Source organism: Stenella coeruleoalba (genome assembly GCF_951394435.1).
Source record: "Stenella coeruleoalba genome assembly, chromosome: 7".
NCBI lineage: Eukaryota > Metazoa > Chordata > Mammalia > Artiodactyla > Delphinidae > Stenella > Stenella coeruleoalba.
The window spans coordinates 49807260-49827415 of record NC_137153.1 but is presented as its reverse complement, the minus strand read 5'-3'; the positions used below and the strand labels follow the sequence as shown (position 1 = coordinate 49827415).

Here is a 20156-nt window from a genome sequence, read left to right as displayed (position 1 = left end):
GGTTCCATATGAATTTTAGGATTGTTTGTTCTAGTTCTGTGAAAAATTAGTGGGTAATTTGATAGGGATCACATTAAATCTGTAGATTGCTTTGGGTAATATAGCCATTTTAATAATATTAATTCTTCCAATCCAAGAGCATGGGATATCTTTCCATTTCTTGGACTCATCTTCAATTTCTTTATTAATGTTTTATAGTTCTCAGTGTATAAGTCTTTCATCTCCTTGTTCAGGTTTATTCCCAAGTATTTTATTTTTGGAGGTGTGATTTTAAAAGGTTTTTTTTTTTTTTTTACATTCCCTTTCTGATATTTCATTGTTGGTGTAAAGAAATGCAACCAATTTCTTTATGTATCCTGCTATCTTGCTGATAATTTAGTTTCTGGAAACAACGTTTGAGACTGACTGTAGATTTCAGCAGTAGTAAAATGTAACAGTTTCCATGTTGATCACTCAGAGTAAATGATTGATTCAGTTTAAAGGATTTCATCTTTCAGGCAACTGTAATCATAGAGTGGTAATCTAATGATTTCAATGTGATCAAACTTGGTTGAACACCCATGTCTTCTCCACATGTTACCATAATCATATGACTGTCAAAAATCAATAAACTGGACAATAATAGTAACTTGTGGGTAAGAGTTCTAACACTGATGTTATAGGTTTACAGTAAAACTGGTAGTTTATCATAAGACATTCTTATTTAAAGGAATATTATTTAGTTCATTATTTGCATAGATAGATAGATAGATAGATAGATAGATAGATAGATAGATAAAAGTAATACATCACTACTTTTCATGCCCTGATTCCTCTTTCATTAGCTATTCAAGGATTGAAACCAAAGAACTGAGCAATTATGACTGTCTAGTTTTAATATCTTTCATATGTAAAGCTCTCGACAAATGTTTTATGATGGCAATACATCAAATTTATTGTAGTTGTTCTATGTGGCTAATTCAGGGTAGATTGCCTTATCCTTTCTATGGAAGAATTTTAAAGAGTATAGACATTCCTAAATGCAGTACAAAAGAGCACAAAAAGAAAAAGAAAAATCCTGTGCAATCCATCTAACAGAGGGATCGATACTGTTAACATTTTTCTCTGAACAAGTTTAATATTCTCTGTGTTTGTGTTTCTCTTAGCATCTGTTGTACAAACCACTCTGTCTTTGTTTTGGTTTGGTTTCTTCAGCTACACTACATTGTCTATCAGTACATTTATACACCATTGCTTTTAGTATTCCAACACAGAAGTGTGTTATAATTTATTTTTGAGACTTCACATTACTAGTATACAAATTATATAGTGTTTTAATTGTTTTCAGGTGTAAATAAAGCTGCGATATCTGCCAAAGGCTTTTTTCATCCACATCTCTAACTTCTTTTGACAAATTCCTAAAGTAGAAATACTGGGTCAAAGTGCATTTATTTATTCATTTGCTAACTTACATGTGGTTTATATATTAACCACCACTCCACTTATCTCTGTTTGAATACAATATTTGAATGTTATAAACATATCAAAAGAGCTATTATTATAACAAAGACTGTGCGGATTTATTATTCTCATTTATAATTCAAAAATCCAGAGGTCAGAGTGCACACAAAAATATGCTAGAAAATGTTTGCTTTGTCTATACTGCGCTCTAAAAATATTTACCCAAACACATAAAACTTTTTAGTGGCATAAAAGTGGGAAGTATATACAGTTATTCCACATTTATATCCTTGTGTATATGAGCGTAGTAATAGCAATATGCAAATACTTGCTTTATGTCTAATATAATGGGAGCTCATCTACTTTAGGAATTAAAATCACCAGAGAAATGGATTATTATGACTTCCTAAATGTTATTATATGGAAGAAGGAATGAAATAAATCATAAATATTACTTTACAAAGAATGAATATTTTTAGCTTGATTTAACTGAAATGGTCTTATGTTTCCTTTAAGTTATTTTTTCCAAAGATTTATAGCATTTATTCTAAAATATTTTCAGTACATCTTTAAAGCAAAACTTGTGCTGATTTTGCACAGGAAGCAAATGAAATTTTTTAATTTCATTTAAAATAAGCTATCGTATCGCCTATTTAGTAAAGTAACCAAAATCCTGATTGCTTTATATACAAAATAGAGGCTGTTGAGTATTCTGTAAATTAGATAATGAAATTGCCTATTGTATGAAGCAAGCTATTTTTTCCTTAATCAGTCTGCCTTACCTTATATATTTATAGGTATTGCATAAAAATCTAGATTGATATTCCTTAAAAATTATGTAAACAAAAGGGAAATTTTATTTATACTATCTAATCACTGAAAAAAAATACGAGCACTAAGTTATTGATCTAACTATCTTCAATTTAGAAAATATGACCCTGAAAATTTACCAGTTAGCATCATTTATCCACATAAAACCATGACCTATACCAAAAACTATGGTAAATTAATTTGGTCATCTGAAAAATGGGGATGCTGCCCCTTTCTGACCCCATTCCCACATATCTTCTCTCTCCCACAGCCCACTTGTTGCCATAGTCCATTCTTAAGGCATATTACCATGAGGGAACAAGTGGTCAGGCAATACCATGTAAATGGTGGACACAGGAAGATTTTACAGAGAACATAAAGAAAAGCCAAGATGGTCAATGAGTTGCTTTGGGGCCCAGTGGGGTCCAGACTCAGAGTACTCAGTAGACCTAGCTGGTCTCTCTGAAAGACAGGTACAATAATGGAAATGAAGCAATGTAAGTCTTTATTCCTCCAACAATCTTTATTTTGTTATTGCATGTCTCCTACACACTTAACACCACACCATAAAAAATAACTTCTATGTTCCATAAATGAATGTGTTAGTCTTGGTTCATATTTTTCCCAGAGATTTATGCAATGGAGAATGTATCAATTTTTGGGGAGCTCTGTGTTTAAACTTGCTTGGAGACTGGGGATGAGATGGAGTGGTAAATTAGATAGTCTCCATGGCCTGAATTACAATAATTTTCTTAAAATTTGTATAAGTTATATACAGGCAGAAAAATAGTTTGTCAGTTTTAAGCCTCAAAGACCAAGATCTTCAGTAGTTTACATTCATCAACTCATTTAAACCCATAACAACCTATGAAATAAGTACTTCTTTTATCTACATTTTTGTAATGAGACAACTGAGTCACAGAATATCAAGTGCCAGAATGCAAATCCATGCTGTCTCACTTCTAAATACTAAATATACACCTAAAATAACAATAGTTACAACAGCTAGCATTTATTGAGTTCTCATTATGCCTGAGAGACTTTGAAATACATCAAATGGATTGATTCATTTAATCCTTAAAACAGTCTTTTGAGGTAGGTGTTAATACTATTTTACTTATTAAAAAAACTGAAACAAATGTCAAGTATCACATCTAGTGCCACATATCTATGAAATAACAAAGATGGAAGAAAACACAGGCATTCCTTCTTTATTGTGCAGCTTGGAAACATTGTTTATTTAATATAGTTTCGAATTAGAGCAAGGACCACCCACGCATTTTTTTCCCCAAATTATCTTGGTTATTGTAACATTCTTATGCCTGTGTAGAAATTTGAAAATCACTTGAAATATATATATTTTAAGCCTTTAAACTTAGTGAAGATTCACCACACTTTAGCAACTATAAATTCATTTTTATTCAGTTCACATTAAGATTTTATAATCAGAAATATTACAGAATTAAAATATTAGTAACCAAGGTGTTCACTGTGTATCTTTATATTAAAAGCAATAACAGTAAAAAATACCTGTGTAACAGTTTTGGAAATCATTAACAGAAGAAGCATCATCTCAGTGTTGGCAAAAGATGGTAAAGTAGCCTTATGTCAGTTTGAACTGTATGAGGTTGCCAAATTTGACCACTTTTGACCTACAAAAATAGCCTTGCCTATGTTTCAACCTATTACTATGAATAAGGATTATGCAAACGATGGAAGATATCTATAGATTTATATGCAGAACTTGCAACTCTATTCAAAGCTGAGATTAATTATGCATTATTATATCTAAACAAATTTCTCTACCAGCTGATTAAACTTCAATATGTGTAGCTATAATGCTTTTAGCCAATGAATGCTCTGAAATTTACTGAACATGTGTTGCTCAGAATACAGAATATATAACCATCAGCATTTTACAATCTATAATAGGAAACACAAACTGCATTCATGAGAACTTCACTAACTATGAACAGTTAGGTTTAATAAAGGTGTTCAGGGATAGGATTTATGTAAGAATTTGCACAAAGCCCAATGACGGATTGATCCCACAGACCTCTTAAAGGTATATTGTATAACTAGTGCATGTTTCTTTTTGGCATTGAACTGAAAAATCAGAAGTTATTATGGAGAGTAACAGGCAGTGGTAGTTATATTTCACATAGCTTCCATAACTATCCAACACATGACATATATTTCCTTTAATTAAAGCATGGTAGAATGCAGGAATTTGGTAATCTGTCTCGTAATGCTCATAAGCTTAGTAGTAATAAACTTTGCTAAATACTAAGTTTGAGAAAATGCTGTGCAGGCAGATGGTGACTATGAGCCTCAAGTCTCTCCCAGAGCTGCAAACAGTACCATCTGCTGCTCTGCTGATTTCTTTTATGTTCATTGGTATCAAATTTAACAGGGGATCACACTTTACATTTTAATTTTACACCCTGGCCACAATGGTGGGAGCTCTTATCTCCCTCAATGTATACTTATTCAAGTTAGTAAGGAATTTTTCTTCCTTAAAAAAACCCAAAAAACAGACTACCACTTTTCCATTCATGATGGAATAATAGGAACTGGATTTAACCTCTATTTAAAACAAACTAAAGCATCACATCAAATATATGAACAACACTTTTCCAGACACTGGACAAGAGTTTCCAGGCCAAAGCACATAGAGGAAAAGCCTCGATGAAGCTCAGCAGACTTCCTGAGTTAAGGATCAAGACCTGGGAGTCTGGGAAAACAAGGAAGGTAGAGATCACACGCGAAATTATTAGAGAGGAGAGAGCAATACAGCCTGATAATTCTGGGTATCTACAAAGCAATTGACTCAGTATTCAGCAGAGTACTGATCAGCAAACTTGAGTGAAGAAACACTAGAAGCCTGGGAAAGACCCATCAAAAAAGATTTAAGGTAACAATACTTGTACTTACATTGGGCTAGGAATAATGCCTGTCTGTTCCCACAAGTCAGACTGGAATACTACATGATTCATATGGCTTTGGTTAGGTTACACAGAAGTATGTTATAACAGATATTAAAAGTGAGACAAAAGGATCAAATTGTTTCCAAATAACTACTTTCCAGATGAAAGCTCAAGAATATTAATAGGAATAAAAAGATATCCAGAATTCAAATAGGTAAAGCTCATAATGTCTGCTATATAAACAAAAATTAGCAGGAATACAAAGAAGTGGGATAATAGGAGAAAGTCCAATCAATTGAATCTGGCACAGATATTTAAATTAGCAGATAAGAACATTAAAACAGTTATTAAGCCAATTCCTATATGTTGGAAAAGTTAAGCAGATGCAGGATTTTCAAAGAGCAAATCTTCTCCCCATAGCAATTTTAAAACTACAAAATTGATAAAACTAATCATTGGATACTCTGAAAATCAAGCAAGGTATACAACAATATGAGAAGTACTTGTGTTTGTAAACCTGCCAAACAAAGTAAGAACAGTGAGAATCGGCATCATTCTTATTTAAAGCTGCACCCAAATTTTCCCCAGTGTGACAGAATAAAGGATTACCACACTTCTAGGATTACCACACTAGAAGAACACTAGCATCTTCTCTGCAAAGGTTTAAGGACACTCACTGCATTTGTACCATTGGATGATATTCACGCTCAGTGGCATTGTCAGTGGATCAATAGAAATTATGTAATCTAATATGCATATCAGAATGGGAAAAAAAGATTTAAAATGATCAGAGACTCAGAGATCTGTACAATACCAACAAGTACACCACCATATATGTAGCTGGAACCAAGAAGGAGAGGAGCAAAAATATTAGGAAAAATATTTAAAGAAATAATGGCTAAAAAATTCCCAAATTGGATGAAAAGTATTTATCCACACATCCAAGAAGCTAAAGGAAGGAAGGAAGGAAGGGAGGGAGGAAGGGAGAGAGGGAAAAGGTAGAATTAAGTACCAAGATATCTTCTCATGGATATATTGGGTTGTCCAAAAAGTTCATTTGGGTTTTTCCAAAAAGGCGTAGAAAAAAATTGAAATCCTTAAGAGAAAACCAAATTAATCATGTTCAAAGAACCCACAATAAGATTAACATCTGACTTCTCATCAGAAACAAGGAGGCCAGAAATGAATGGAATGACAGATTGAAAGTAGTGTAAGACAAAAAAAAAAGTCAACCAAGAATTCTGTATCTAGCCAAACTAGCCTTCAAAAGAGAAGGAGGAATAAAGATATTCCCAAGATAAAAAAAGAATAAGGGAGTTCATTGCTGGCAGACCCATTTTACCAGAATTAATAAAGGAATTCCTTCAGACTGACACCAGATGTCAGAAATGACACCAGATGGTTATTCAACTCTTCAGGAAAAAATAGAGAACACTGTAAGTGCTATATATGTCACCTTAATTTAAAAGACTCAATAGACATATATATATTTCTCATTTAGTCTCTTTACTTCTTTAATTGACACAAGATTGTACAAAGCAATATTATAACACTGTTATTTAGATTCTAATGACAATGATAGCATAAAGGATGTGGGAGGAAATTGAGCTAAAGTTGAGCAAATTTGCTATTATTTACCAGAAATAAATAATTATTAATCTGCTGTAGTTTGTGGTAAGATGTGCCTATAATGTCATATCTAAAAAAAAAAGTGTAGTAAAAATAAAATCAACAAATTAAATTGATATGGAAAAAATGACTTTAAGATAGAATTTTATTAGAAACAAAAAGGGGCATTTTATAATGATAAAGTGGTCAATACCTCAAGAACATAAAACAGTTATAAATGCATATTCACCTAAAATCAGAGCCCCAAAACACAGGAAGGAAACCTGACAAAAAAAGAATGAGGAAAAGGCAATTTAACAACTATAATTGGAAGTTTCAGTGTCCTGCCCTCAATAATTTATAGAAAAACTAGACAGAGAATTAGTAGATGTATAGAATACTTGAAAAATATTTTTTAACTAACTTCACATAAATGATATGTAGAATACTTCACTGAACAGCACAATAAACATTTTTTTCAAATATGCATGAAATATATACTAGGCCATATGACAAGATAAATTAAGATTGAAGTTATATAAAGTAAGTTTTCAACCTACAATGGAATTAAATTAGAAATTAACAAGATAAAGAAATCTTTAAAATCTCCCAAATATTTGGAAATTAAACAGCATATTCTAAGTAATCTATGATTCAAATAAGATATAATAAGAGAAATTAGAAAATATTCTGATTCAAAAAATAACGTAGCAAAATTTATAGGAAGCAGCTAAAGCAGTGATTAGAAGAAAATGTGTAACTTTAAATGTATTTACCAGAAATGAAAATTTTCAGATAAATAACCTTGCCTTGTATGTTAATAAATTAAAATAATAAGTTAAACTCAAAGCAAGCAGGGGAGAGAAAAGAAAAATTATAGGAGACATCAGGGAAATATAAAACAGAAAATTAGAGAAAATCAATGAAAACAAAAGTTTATTCCTTTAAATATCAGTAAAGCTGACAAATACTTATCTAGGTTAAGCAAGAATGAAACAGATAAGACACAAATTATCAAAATCAAAAATGAAAGAGAATACATTATAACAGACCCTATAATTTAAGGGATTATTATGAATAATTTTTGGCATCATACTGGACAACTTAAATGAAATAGGCAAATTCCTAGAGTGACACCAGTATCAAAACTTATTCTAGAAGAAAAAAATTAAAATGTACCTAAAATAAGTGAAGACATTGAATTACTTATTAAAAATATTCCCACATAAGGAGTACAGTACAGATGACTTACTGGTGAATTCTATCAAATATATAAAAAGGAAATAATACCAAGTCTTTAGCAAACTCTTTCAGATTATAGAGACCAGCATTATACTGATATGAAAGCCAGACAAAGACATTACAAGAAAACTATAGACCAATAGTTCATATGAACATAAATACAAAAGTGCTAAAATATTAGAACTGAAATCTGGCAAAATTTAAAATGGTTGTATGCCACAACCAAGTAAAATTTATGTCAGAAATATGAGTTGGGATTAACATTAGAAAATTAACATAGTACACACTATTAATAGATGACAAAAAATACTAATTTCAATTGGTATAATGCAATTAATGACTTTTAGTTAATGTCAAATTGCAAATGCATTTGACAAAACTCAACACTCATTCACAATAAAAACTCTCAACAAAAGTAAGAAGGAAATTTCATATATCTCATAAAGGGAAGCTAAGAAAAACCCACATCTAACATCATAACTAAGAATGGAAGACTAAATTTCGTCTTCCTAAGATCCAGAACAGGGCAAGGATATCTACTTGCACTACTTCTATTGAACATTGTACTAAAAATTCTAGCTACTTCAACAAAGAAAAAATTTAAAAGGTACTAAAGCTCTCCATGATGGAAAGGGAGGAAAAAAAAAATCTCTTTATTTGCAGATGACATAGCTTTTATATAGCAAATTCTAAGAAATACACACATAACAAAACTACTGTAACTAATACAGAACTTTAGCAAGTCCATAGGACACAAGATCAAGATACAAAAATCAATTAAATTTCTGTATGCTAACAATAAAGCACCTAAAAAAGGAATGAAGAAAACAGTTCCATTTACAATAACATCAAAATATAAAGTACTTAACAGCAAATTTAACCAAAAATAGATCAAGATTTGTACACTGAAAAATACACTAAGAGAAATTGAATATACAAATTAACAGAGAGACTTTTCATGTTCAAAAGGTGGAAGAAACAATATTGTCAGGAAGGTAATTTGTTCCAAATTTATTTACAAATTCAATGCAATTGTTATCAAAATCCCCAGAGAATTATTATAGAATTCAAAAAGCTGATTCTAAAATGTATTGGAAATTCAACACACCAAGAATAGCCAAAACAATTCTTCAAAAACAGTAAAGTTGGAGGATTTATACTACATGATTTCAAAACTCACTGTAAAGCCACAGTAATAAGTACAGTGTGGTATTCGTGCAAATATATGCATGTAAGTCAATGTAACAGAATTAAGAGTACTTTTCAATTATCCCACTTTCAATATGTGCAGCTTATTGTATGTCCATTTTACTTCAATGAAGCATTAAAATACAAAGCCCAGGCTTCCCTGGTGGCGCAGTGGTTGGGAGTCCGCCTGCCAATGCAGGGGACGCGGGTTCGTGCCCCGGTCCGGGAAGATCCCACATGCCATGGAGCGGCTGGGCCCGTGAGCCATGGCCACTGAGCCTGCGCGTCCGGAGCCTGTGCTCCACAATGGGAGAGGCCACAACAGTGAGAGGCCTATGTACCGCCAAAAAAAAAAAAAAAAAAAATACAAAGCCCAGCTAGAGTGTCATACTGTACACCAAAGTATATACTTTGAAAGGTGGGATATGATGTGGATTTTATTCATAACATTCTTAGTTGCTGCATGTGTATTCTTAAGGGATTTGTTTTCACTCAGGAACACACATGCTAATTAGGGATCCATTTTATTTTTCAGATAAAGTTGAGAAAAGTCTTACTTCAAAGCCTAATCCAATCTTCCTAGAAAATGTAAAAAGTTTTTGGCCAGCAGTGACTGGAAGCATGATAGAAAGGAAAACTGGCTTTACTTCCTTGCCAATTTTTCACTTTTATTTGGTAAAGTAGAAGGAAGACATGATATTAAATGTGTAGTTTGAGGGATGAGACAATATGGGAATATGTTTATTTGAAGTGAGAAATTTTAAGAAGGTCATCTTCATGTACTATGAAATTTGGTATGAAATGAAAGAAAGATTAAATGTGTTTAGTAGAACATTGCTTCAAGTAATTAGAAATCTATGTTCCTTGGCGGTCTAAGAACTATTTACTTTTGAGCAAAAACACTTCACTAGATTGTTTCCTCATACATAAAATGAGGAATTTTATCAGATAATGGCTAGAAATATTGTCTATCTGTAAAATACTATGTTTCTAGAAAGTATGCTGCATTTCTATCCCTCTTGTTAATGAAATTTTTTTAGATGAGCAAGATTTTACTTTTCCATTTTTATTGAATTATTTCTCTGGACTTTGTTTAAGCAATTTATTTCATATTTTAAAGGTATTTTTTGGATGACTAAAGAATCAGGGTATAAAAGTTGTCCAAAAAAACACTTTGTTTAAACAAACATAGAAAAAACGTTTAAGAACATGAGATACCAGTCTAAAGGAACTTTAACATGTTAATTGTAAAGAAAAAAAAGGACACAATATCCCCACCTGGACAAAATTACTTTGTTTTTATTTATGTATTTTTTTAAGTTTTTATTTTTTGCATTTCACTGTTAACTAATGACACCGAACAGTTTTGCATGTACTTATGACTCATTCATATACCGTCTTCTGGAAAGTATCTGTTCAAGTATTTGCCCATTTTCATATTTATGGGGATCTTTTTTATTTTAATTTATTTTTTTATACAGCAGGTTCTTACAGTCATCCATTTTATACACATCAGTATATACATGTTAATCCCAGTCTCTCAATTCATCACACCACCACCACCACCACCCCACGCCGCTTTCCCCCCTTGGTGTCCAAACGTTTGTTCTCTACTTCTGTGTCACAATTTCTGCCCTGCAAACCGGTTCATCTGTACCATTTTCTAGGTTCCACATATATGCGTTAATATATGATATTTGTTTTTCGCTTTCTGACTTACTTCACGCTGTATGACAGTCTCTAGAGGAATCCACGTCTCTACATATGACCCAATTTCATTCCTTTTTATAGCTGAGTAATATTCCATTGTATATTGTACCACATTTTCTTTATCCATTCGTCTGTTGATGGCCATTTAGGTTGCCTCCATGACCTGGCTATTGTAAAGAGTGCTGCAATGAACATTGAGGTGCATGTGTCTTTTTGAATTATGGTTTTCTCTGGGTATATGCCCAGTAGTGGGATTTCTGGGTCATATGGTAATTCTATTTTTAGTTTTTTAAGGAACCTCCATACTGTTCTACATAGTGGCTGTATCCATTTACATTCCCACCAACAGTGCAAGAGGGTTCCCTTTTCTCCACACCCTCTCCAGCATTTGTTGTTTGTAGATTTTCTGATGATGCCCATTCTAACTGGTGTGAGTTGATACCTCATTGTAGTTTTGATTTGCATTTCTCTAATAATTAATGATGTTGAGCAGCTTTTTCATGTGCTTCTTGCCATCTGTATGTCTTCTTTGGAGAAATGTTTATTTAGGTCTTCTGCCCATTTTTGGATTGGGTTGTTTGTTTCTTTAACATTGAGCTGCATGAGCCGTTTATATATTTTGGAGATTAATCCTTTGTGCGTTGATTCATTTGCAAATATTTTCTCCCATTCTGAGGGTTGTCTTTTCATCTTGTTAATGGTTTCCTTTGCTGTGCAAAAGCTTTTAAGTTTCATTTGGTCCCATTTGTTTATTTTTGTTTTTATTTCCATTACTCTAGAAGGTGGATCAAAAAAGATCTTGCTGTGATTTATGTCAAAGAGTGTTCTTCCTGTGTTTTCTTCTAAGAGTTTTATAGTGTCTGGTCTTAAATTTAGGTTTCAAATCCATTTTGAGTTTATTTTTGTGTATGGTGTTAGGGAGTGTTCTAATTTCATTCTTTTACATATAGTTGTCCAGTTTTCCCAGCACTACTTATTGAAGAGACTGTCTTTTCTCCATTATATGTCCTTGCCTCCTTTGTCATAGATTAGTTGACAACAGGTGCATGGGTTTATCTCTGGGCTTTCTATCCTGTTCCATTGAGGTATATTTCTGTTTTTGTGCCAGTACCATATTGTATGGATTACTGTAGCTTTGTAGTATAGTCTAAAGTCAGGGAGTCTGATTCCTCCAGCTCCGTTTTTTTCCCTCAAGACTGCTTTGGCTATTCAGGGTCTTTTGTGTCTCCATACAGATTTTAAGACTTTTTGTTCTAGTTCCATAAAAAATGCCATTGGTAATTTGATAGTGATTGCATTGAATCTGTAGATTGCTTTGGGTAGTATAGTCATTTTCACAATATTGATTCTTCCAATCCAAGAACAGGGTATACCTCTCCATCTGTTGGTATCATCTTTAATTTCTTTCATCAGTATCTTATAGTTTTCTGCATATAGGTCTTTTGTCTCCCTAGGTAGGTTTATTCCTAGGTATTTTATTCTTTTTGTTGCAATGGCAGATGGGAGTGTTTCCTTAATTTCTCTTTCAGATTTTTCATCATTAGTGTATAGGAATGCAAGAGATTTCTGTGCATTAATTTTGTATCCTGCAACTTTACCAAATTCATTGATTACCTCTAGTAGTTTTCTGGTGGCATCTTTAGGATTCTCTATGTGTAGTATCATGTCATCTGCAAACAGTGACAGTTTTACTTCTTCTTTTGCAATTTGTATTCCTTTTATTTCTTTTTCTTCTCTGATTGCCATTCCTAGACTTCCAAAACTATGTTGAATAATAGTGGTGAGAGTGGACATCCTTGCCTTGCTTTCAGTTTTTCACCACTGAGAATGTCTTAAAGCACAGGACAGCACCACTGTCCTGTGCTTTCAGGACATCCATGCTTTCAGTTTTTCACCACTGAGAATGATATTTGCTGTGCGTTTGTCATATATGGCCTTTATTATGTTGAAGTAGGTTCCCTGTATGCCCACTTTCTGGAGAGTTTTTATCATAAATAGGTGTTGAATTTTGTCAAAAGCTTTTTCTGCATCTATTGAGATGATCACAAGGTTTTTATTCTTCATTATGTTAATATGGTGTATCACATTGATTGATTTGTGTATATTGAAGAATCCTTGCATCTCTGGGAAAAATCCCACGTGATCATGGTGTATGATCCTTTTAATGTGTTGTTAGATTCTGTTTGCTAGTATTTTGTTGAGGATTTTTGCATCTATATTCATCAGTGATATTGGTCTGTAATTTTCTTTCTTTGTAGTATCTTTGTGTCTTTTGGTATCAGGGTGAAGGTGGCCTAATGGAGTGAGTTTGGGAGTTTTCCTTCCTCTACAATTTTTTGGAAGAGTTTGAGAAGGATGGGTGTTAGCTCTTCTCTAATTGTTTGATAGAATTCACCTGTGAAGCCATCCGGTCCTGGACTTTTGTTTGTTGGAAGATTATTAATGGCAGTTTCAATTTCATTACTTGTGATTGGTCTGTTCATATTTCCTATTTCTTTCTGGTTCAGTCTTGGAAGGTTATACCTTTCTAAGAATCTATCCATTTCTTCCAGGTTGTCCATTTTATTGGCATTAATTTGCTTGTAGTAATCTCTTAGGATGCTTTGTATTTTTGCCATGTCTGTTGCAACTTCTCCTTTTTCATTTCTAATTTAATTGATTTGAGTCCTTTCCCTCTTTTTCTTGATGAGTCTGGCTAATGGTTTATCAATTTTGTTTAACTTCTCAAAGAACCAGCCTTTAGTTTTATTGATCTTTGCCGTTGTTTTCTTTGTTTCTATTTCATTTATTTCTGCTCTGATTTTTATGATTTCTTTCCTTCTGATAACTTTGGGTTTTGTTTGTTCTTCTTTCTCAAGTTCCTTTAGGTGTAAGTTTAGATTATTTATTTGAGATTTTTCTTGTTTCTTGAGGTAGGCTTGTATAGCTATAAACTTCCCTCTTAGAACTGCTTTTGCTGCATCGCATAGGTTTTGGATCATCGTTTTTTCATTGTCATTTGTCCCTAGGTATTTTTTGATTTCCTCTTTGATTTCTTCAGTGATCTCTTGGTTACTTAGTAACATATTGTTTAGCCTCCATGTGTTTGTGGTTTTTTGTGTTTTTCTTTTCCCTGTAATTGATTACTAATCTCATAGTGCTGCGGTCAGAAAAGATGCTTGATATGATTTCAGTTTTCTTAAATTTACTGTGGCTTGATTTGTGACCCAAGATGTGATCTATCCTGGAGAATGTTCCATGTGCACTTGAGAATTTCACTGGGGAGAGAAATGCACAACATTCATGTGAATTTTTCTTTGTCTTTAATTTTTGCCAATTTGATTACTATGTGTCTTGGCATGTTTCTCCTTGGGTTTATCCTGTATGGGACTCTCTGCATTTCCTGGACTTGAGTGGCTATTTCCTTTCCCATGTTAGGGAAGTTTTCAACTATAATCTCTTTAGAAATTTCTCTGGTCCTTTCTCTCTCTCTTCTTCTTCTGGGACCCCTATAATGCAAATGTTGTTCCATTTAATATTGTCCCAGAGGTCTCTTAGGCTGTCTTCATTTCTTTTCATTCTTTTTTCTTTATTCTGTTCCGCAACAGTGAATTCCACCATTCTGTCTTCCAGGTCACTTATCCGTTCTTCTGCGTCAGTTATTCTGCTGTTGATTCCTTCTAGTGTATTTTTCATTTCACTTATTGTACTGTTCATCTCTGTTTGCTTGTTCTTTAATTCTTCTAGGTCTTTGTTAAATGTTTCTTGCATCTTCTCAATCTTTGCCTCCAGTCTTTTTCTGAGGTCCTGGATCATCTTCACTATCATTATTCTGAATTCTTTTTCTGGAAGATTGCCTATCTCCACTTTATTTAGTTGTTTTTCTGTGGTTTTATCTTGTTCCTTCATCTGGTACATAGCCCTCTGCCTTTCGTCTTGTCTGTCTTTCTGTGAATGTAGTTTTTGTTCCACAGGCTGCAGGATTGTAGTTCTTCTTGCTTCTCAAAGTTTGTATTTAAAACAAATAACTCTCAAAATGAATAGTTTTCTTAATTATCTTTAATACAAAATGATGTAGACTATAGTGACCTGATTTTGATTATAAATATTTTCATGAGTATTTTTGGGGAAAGGTTTTAATGGAGTTTATATTATTTATATTTTTTGTAATCCAATTTTTCTAATGATACCTATAATATATTGAATAAATATTCTTGTGTTGACGATTGAATCACCTTGCTTTCTTATATCGTGGCAAAGTTATTCTAAGCAGAAAGTCTTTCCATGGAATTCTACCCTCAACTTAATCTCAACTGGAATCAGATAAATTTCACTAGATGTACAGTGTAAAAAAGTCCTTTCTCTCTCTCTCATATGAAGTACACTAGACTAGTGTGACAGTTAGGGTGGTTGAAGCCCATATAATCTTCCCATGAACATATACTATATAGTCTGTTTGCAGTAGGGTTTGAGCTATCTGGAATGCCACAAAATAGGATTGCAGTCTTTGATTTTGTTGTGATGTTAAATACATTTTCTCTTTGCTGTTGCTTAATGTCCAGTGTGTCTGAATAAGAGAAGCAATGTTTTCTCAAGATTTTATTTTCAAGCACTTCCATTTTGGGGGACTATTTTTAAACACTATCACGCAATATGTTTCTGAGATATTACCATTTTGAACTTTCACAGTATGCTGTTATTCTTACACAGTGTAAAATTTTTTCAACACAACAAGAGTAAACATGTTTAATTGATGCAAAATATCAAGTAGAATTCTGTCACATTTTTCCTAAAATTATTTTCACAGTAGATATTTTATACAGGATATTTCAAAAGTAAAGAAGGTAGAGAAGCACATACAGCTCACTTCTTTCCATCAACCCAAGTAAATTAAGATCATGTTATTTGAAGAGAGCTATGACATTTGAGGGTCTCATTTTATTTTATATTTAACTGAGCATGGAGAAATTTTTTAACATGTTTAAACAAACATTTTATCACACTTCTGATTTTTTTTATTATTCAGCTGCCTTACATAAAAGAGAGTTTATTCCTTTATGATATCTGGGGCATTGTGTAGTCAAACTGTTAGTCTTGCCAATGTGATATGTTGTCCTTGTAAATATTCCAACTGCTTGTGTTAGTATATTTCAATTTCGTTTGTCATTATCAATTTCCTTTATATTTGGGAATATTAATATATGTAAGAATTTGAAGTTAACACCTCATAAATAATGAATCAGTGCTGTTGTCTCTTACCCAATGGAGATAGACAACTTTTGCATATTTGCCCACTCCAAGAAATCCTTTCTATTTCATAATTGTCACTCATCCTCAAAATCTGTGTTTCTCTACCAAGTCTGCTATACCTGTCCTAACATCACTGACCACAGAACTTTGGATAAGGAAAGGACAGCTGAGCCAATCAGACACTCCCTGAAAGAAATTTGAAATTGAATTTGAAATGATAGATATAGGATCATGTAAACTTTAGAGTGGAGAACCAGTTGTGAGAATAGAGGAAATAACCTGTGTACGAAGAATGAATCAGACATGAAAGAGACATGTAGCACCTGACAGAGGACTTAGTTCCCAGCATTTTTTTTTTTTTTTGCCTCAACCCTTCTGTGTCTTGACACTACTCTTTCTACTTGATTTCATAACCTAAACCTGTATCTTTATAAGGTAAAGTAATATAAGGTCTTAAGCTCGTTTTAATGAAAAATAAAAATAAGAAGATGTACTGCTTACTGTTTACCAGACACTTTTCTAAAAACATATTCATATTAACTCATTTAAGCTTTGCAACCCCTAGAGGTAGGTATTATTACTGTCCTCACTTACAGATACTGAGGCATAGAGAGGTTATATAATCTCCCCATTACTTACGCCTCTTTTATATGACAATTGAACAGAAAATTATGGAAAGTATAATAAAGAATTTGTTTTAGCACATTAAAAACCTTTGTCCATGCTCAATTAAACATAGACTTCGTAGACTTGCAGCTAGAAAGTCTAAAATAGGTTTCTTGATACTAAATAAATAAAACCAAGCAAAATAAAACAAACCAAACAAGTAAACAAAACAGGAACAATGTTAACCAAGGAACCTGGTGAAGACAGTTATATGAAGCTAATGACACTCTGGTCCGTACGAAGGCCAGAAACAAAGACACTTCCTTTGCAAGTTATTACTTTAAGCCATGAATTCTCAAAGGAGGTGGGTGATATTGCCCCCATTGAGAAGAAAATTGGTTCCTGGGGTGAAAAAATCTTTTTATTTTTAAGTCACAAGTATACATACAGTACATAAACATATATATATATATATAGTATTTATGGTATCAAAATTACATGTGAGAGGCAATTAGAAAAAATGTCTGAAAAAGCTATTTAAGGGGGCGATAATGAAAAGATTAAGAAACGCTGTTTTAAATTATCCAAAGTTTTTCCTATGTATATTGACCTCAGCTTCAACCATGACACAAACTATAAATTTTTTTCTTAGAATTTCCTAAGAATTTGTAGTTCTAGGATTTGGGATAAGCTTTTATCTACTCTGTTCAAGTTCAAAAGCATTATGCAAGCTGTTTTCTGAATTAAAGAGCTGCAAAAAATATTTATGTTTTCTGTTATTAAAAAGCATTTCAAAAATAGCACTTTTTTTGTGCTCTCATTTGTTCAAAAATAGCTTTCCTTTTAAATGATGAAACTTGTCACTGGCTCATTTTTCCATGGGAACAGCTGCTTGTTGCATGTTTGAACATATTTGCTTAAGAAATACAAAATTATTAACATTCTAATCCTCTAACCTTTTAAGGAGAGCCAGCTGTGAGTATTCACAGCTAGACCATAGCCTTTGGTTTCAGCTTTGTGGAAACTTCTTCCCTTTATTTCTCAGAGAATATTACCTGAACAATTTGATTTTCTGAGTAGGAGCTATACCATACGTAAAGCAACCTAGCCCCAAGAGCTAGGGAAAATATTAAAAAATATATTAATCTGGTTTTGCTAATGGTAAGAATTGTTAATTGCATTTTCATCTTATTTAAAAAAAAACTTACAGCACTTACTCTGTGCTATAGTGCTAGGTACTGTTTTAAACACTTTAAAATATGTATTTTTTTAACTCAATTTTTTTTATGTATGTATTTTATTTTTGGCTGCATTGGGTCTTTGTTGCTGCACACAGGCTTTCTCTAGTTGCAGCAAGTGGGGGCTACTTGTTGCGATGCATGGGCTTCTCATTGCAGTGGCTTCTTTTGTTGTGGAGCACGGGCTCTAGGTGTGTGGCCTTCAGTAGTTGTGGCACGTGGGCTCAGTCATTGTGGCTTGCAGGCTCTAAAGCGCAGGCTCAGTAGTTGTGGTGCATGGGCTTAGTTGCTCCGCGGCATGTGGGATCTTCCCGGACCAGGGCTCAAACCCGTGTCCCCTGCATTGGCAGGCGGATTCTTAACCACTGCACTACCAGTGAAGTTCCCGCTTTAAAATAGTAATTAGCTTAATCTTCATGAAGTACGTACAATCATTACCCTTGCTATTTTTGTAATTTAAGAAATTGAGCCAAAGAGTGTTTAAGCAAATTGCCAAGGGCCACACATCTGGCAAGCTCCAATGCCAAGATTCAAACAGAAGCCATCTGGCTCCAAATCCTGTGCTCATTATCATTAAACTGCAATATTCGAAGCACCTAATTAATTACCTTACTTATATTTTCTTATTTATCCTCACAGCAACCTAAAGAGGTAACATGGTGATTACTTCCACCTTGATGGATGGAGACCATAAAGAAGACAGAGTTTGAGCACCTGGCCCCAAATCCCAATACTGTTAAGAGGTGAGTAGCGGATTTGAACCCAGATCGTTTCTGACTCCAGAGCCCGTATGCTGCACTGGCACAGGACTTCATACCAATTTCTTCCCAACATGTCAAGGTAATATGTATCATTTATGGAGAATCACTGCACTGGCTTTTATATCACTCTATAGTTTGGCATAAATCAATCCAGTAGTCAACAACTAAAGGTTTCTTTCTCACCTGTAATAGCATTTTTTGCCCAAGAGAATAATTGCTCAATCAAACTGGTTGAGGTTCTAGCCATGGAGTTCCTTTTTTATTTACAGGAATTGAAGATATCTGGGAGACAGTCTATCTGTAGTTTTGAACTATTACTGAAGTAGCCTTTTAATGTGACCTTGTAGATTCCAACCCAAATGATGATCATTCACATCTTTCCCATGTTCTAGGTATAATGGGACCTAACCTAGCATGTTTACCATGTCTTGAGTTCAGATATGAAGAAGGCTGCCATCTACAAATATATGTACTATCTTGTTATCAAAGAAAGTGATTTATCTCAGTCCCCAAGTGATATTCATATAGTAGTAATCATAAGTTATGCCATACCATGCTTTATATTGTATTGAGTAGTTCACTTAAAACCTCACATCACAATCCAGTTATGTTGGCAGGGCAGATATTTTATTACCCATTTTATAGATGATAAAAATGATGTCCACATGCTCCAGTGATGTCTACTCAAGGTAAAGTTAGAGGTGGGACCTGTTAGCCATTGTGTGGATTCTATTAAATATATATTTGGTGGAAAAGCCAAGGCAAGGATGCTGCTTCCCATTGAGAAGGTAGGTAAGTTATTGTTTTTCTGTTACCCAGTGTAGACCCAGATAACATTGATATCTACAGTACAACAACTGTGTAAAACATTTAAAAACTGAAAAGTGAATTGGTATGTTGTTTTGTGCACAGATTAATAGGGTCAAAATAGTTCATATACTCTATGTGTATCCCTTACACCCCCTCTCTGACCCACCCTTGCCATTACTCATTCCCCAGATTTGTGGTCACTGGAGTACCTGTATGCCTTCACATACACATATGAGAACTTCTGGAAGTTTTACCCCTTCTCATGTGCTATCATTTGACTCACCTAGCCTCATAGTTATAGAGAAACACTGTGCTATGCAGATATCACTATTCACTTTCTAACACTAAGAAAGGAATTGCCATAGAGAAATAAAACTATGAGGTATTCTACAGAAGCAGGAGTATTTTACTTTAGTTATATCAATGAATTAATTATAAAGTCTTATCTCTAATTTATTCCTATTCTTTTTATCCTCATAGAATGTTAAAATGAAGAGTCTATACATTCAATATAGTAAATACCTTCTTTTCTGGAAGGTCACTGAGATCCAGCTGGGGCCCAAGACAGTAACAAGGAAATAGTTTCT

The 20156-nt window shown here is 33.4% G+C and overlaps 1 protein-coding gene across 3 annotated transcripts in view; it reads left to right on the top strand.

Annotated features, from left to right (window-relative positions):
• The window catches only part of LOC307188543 (uncharacterized protein), a 566629-nt gene that overhangs the window by 400389 nt on the left and 146084 nt on the right, over nt 1–20156 (top strand). For all 3 annotated transcript variants that reach the window (XR_013828978.1, XR_013828979.1, XM_079925811.1), the window contains exon 4: nt 18638–18741. Coding sequence is in view for 1 of the 3 variants with exons in the window: in XM_079925811.1 (XP_079781937.1) it covers nt 18680–18741 (62 nt within the window). In the remaining 2 variants the exon portion in view is untranslated. The remainder of the gene's footprint in view (nt 1–18637; nt 18742–20156) is intronic.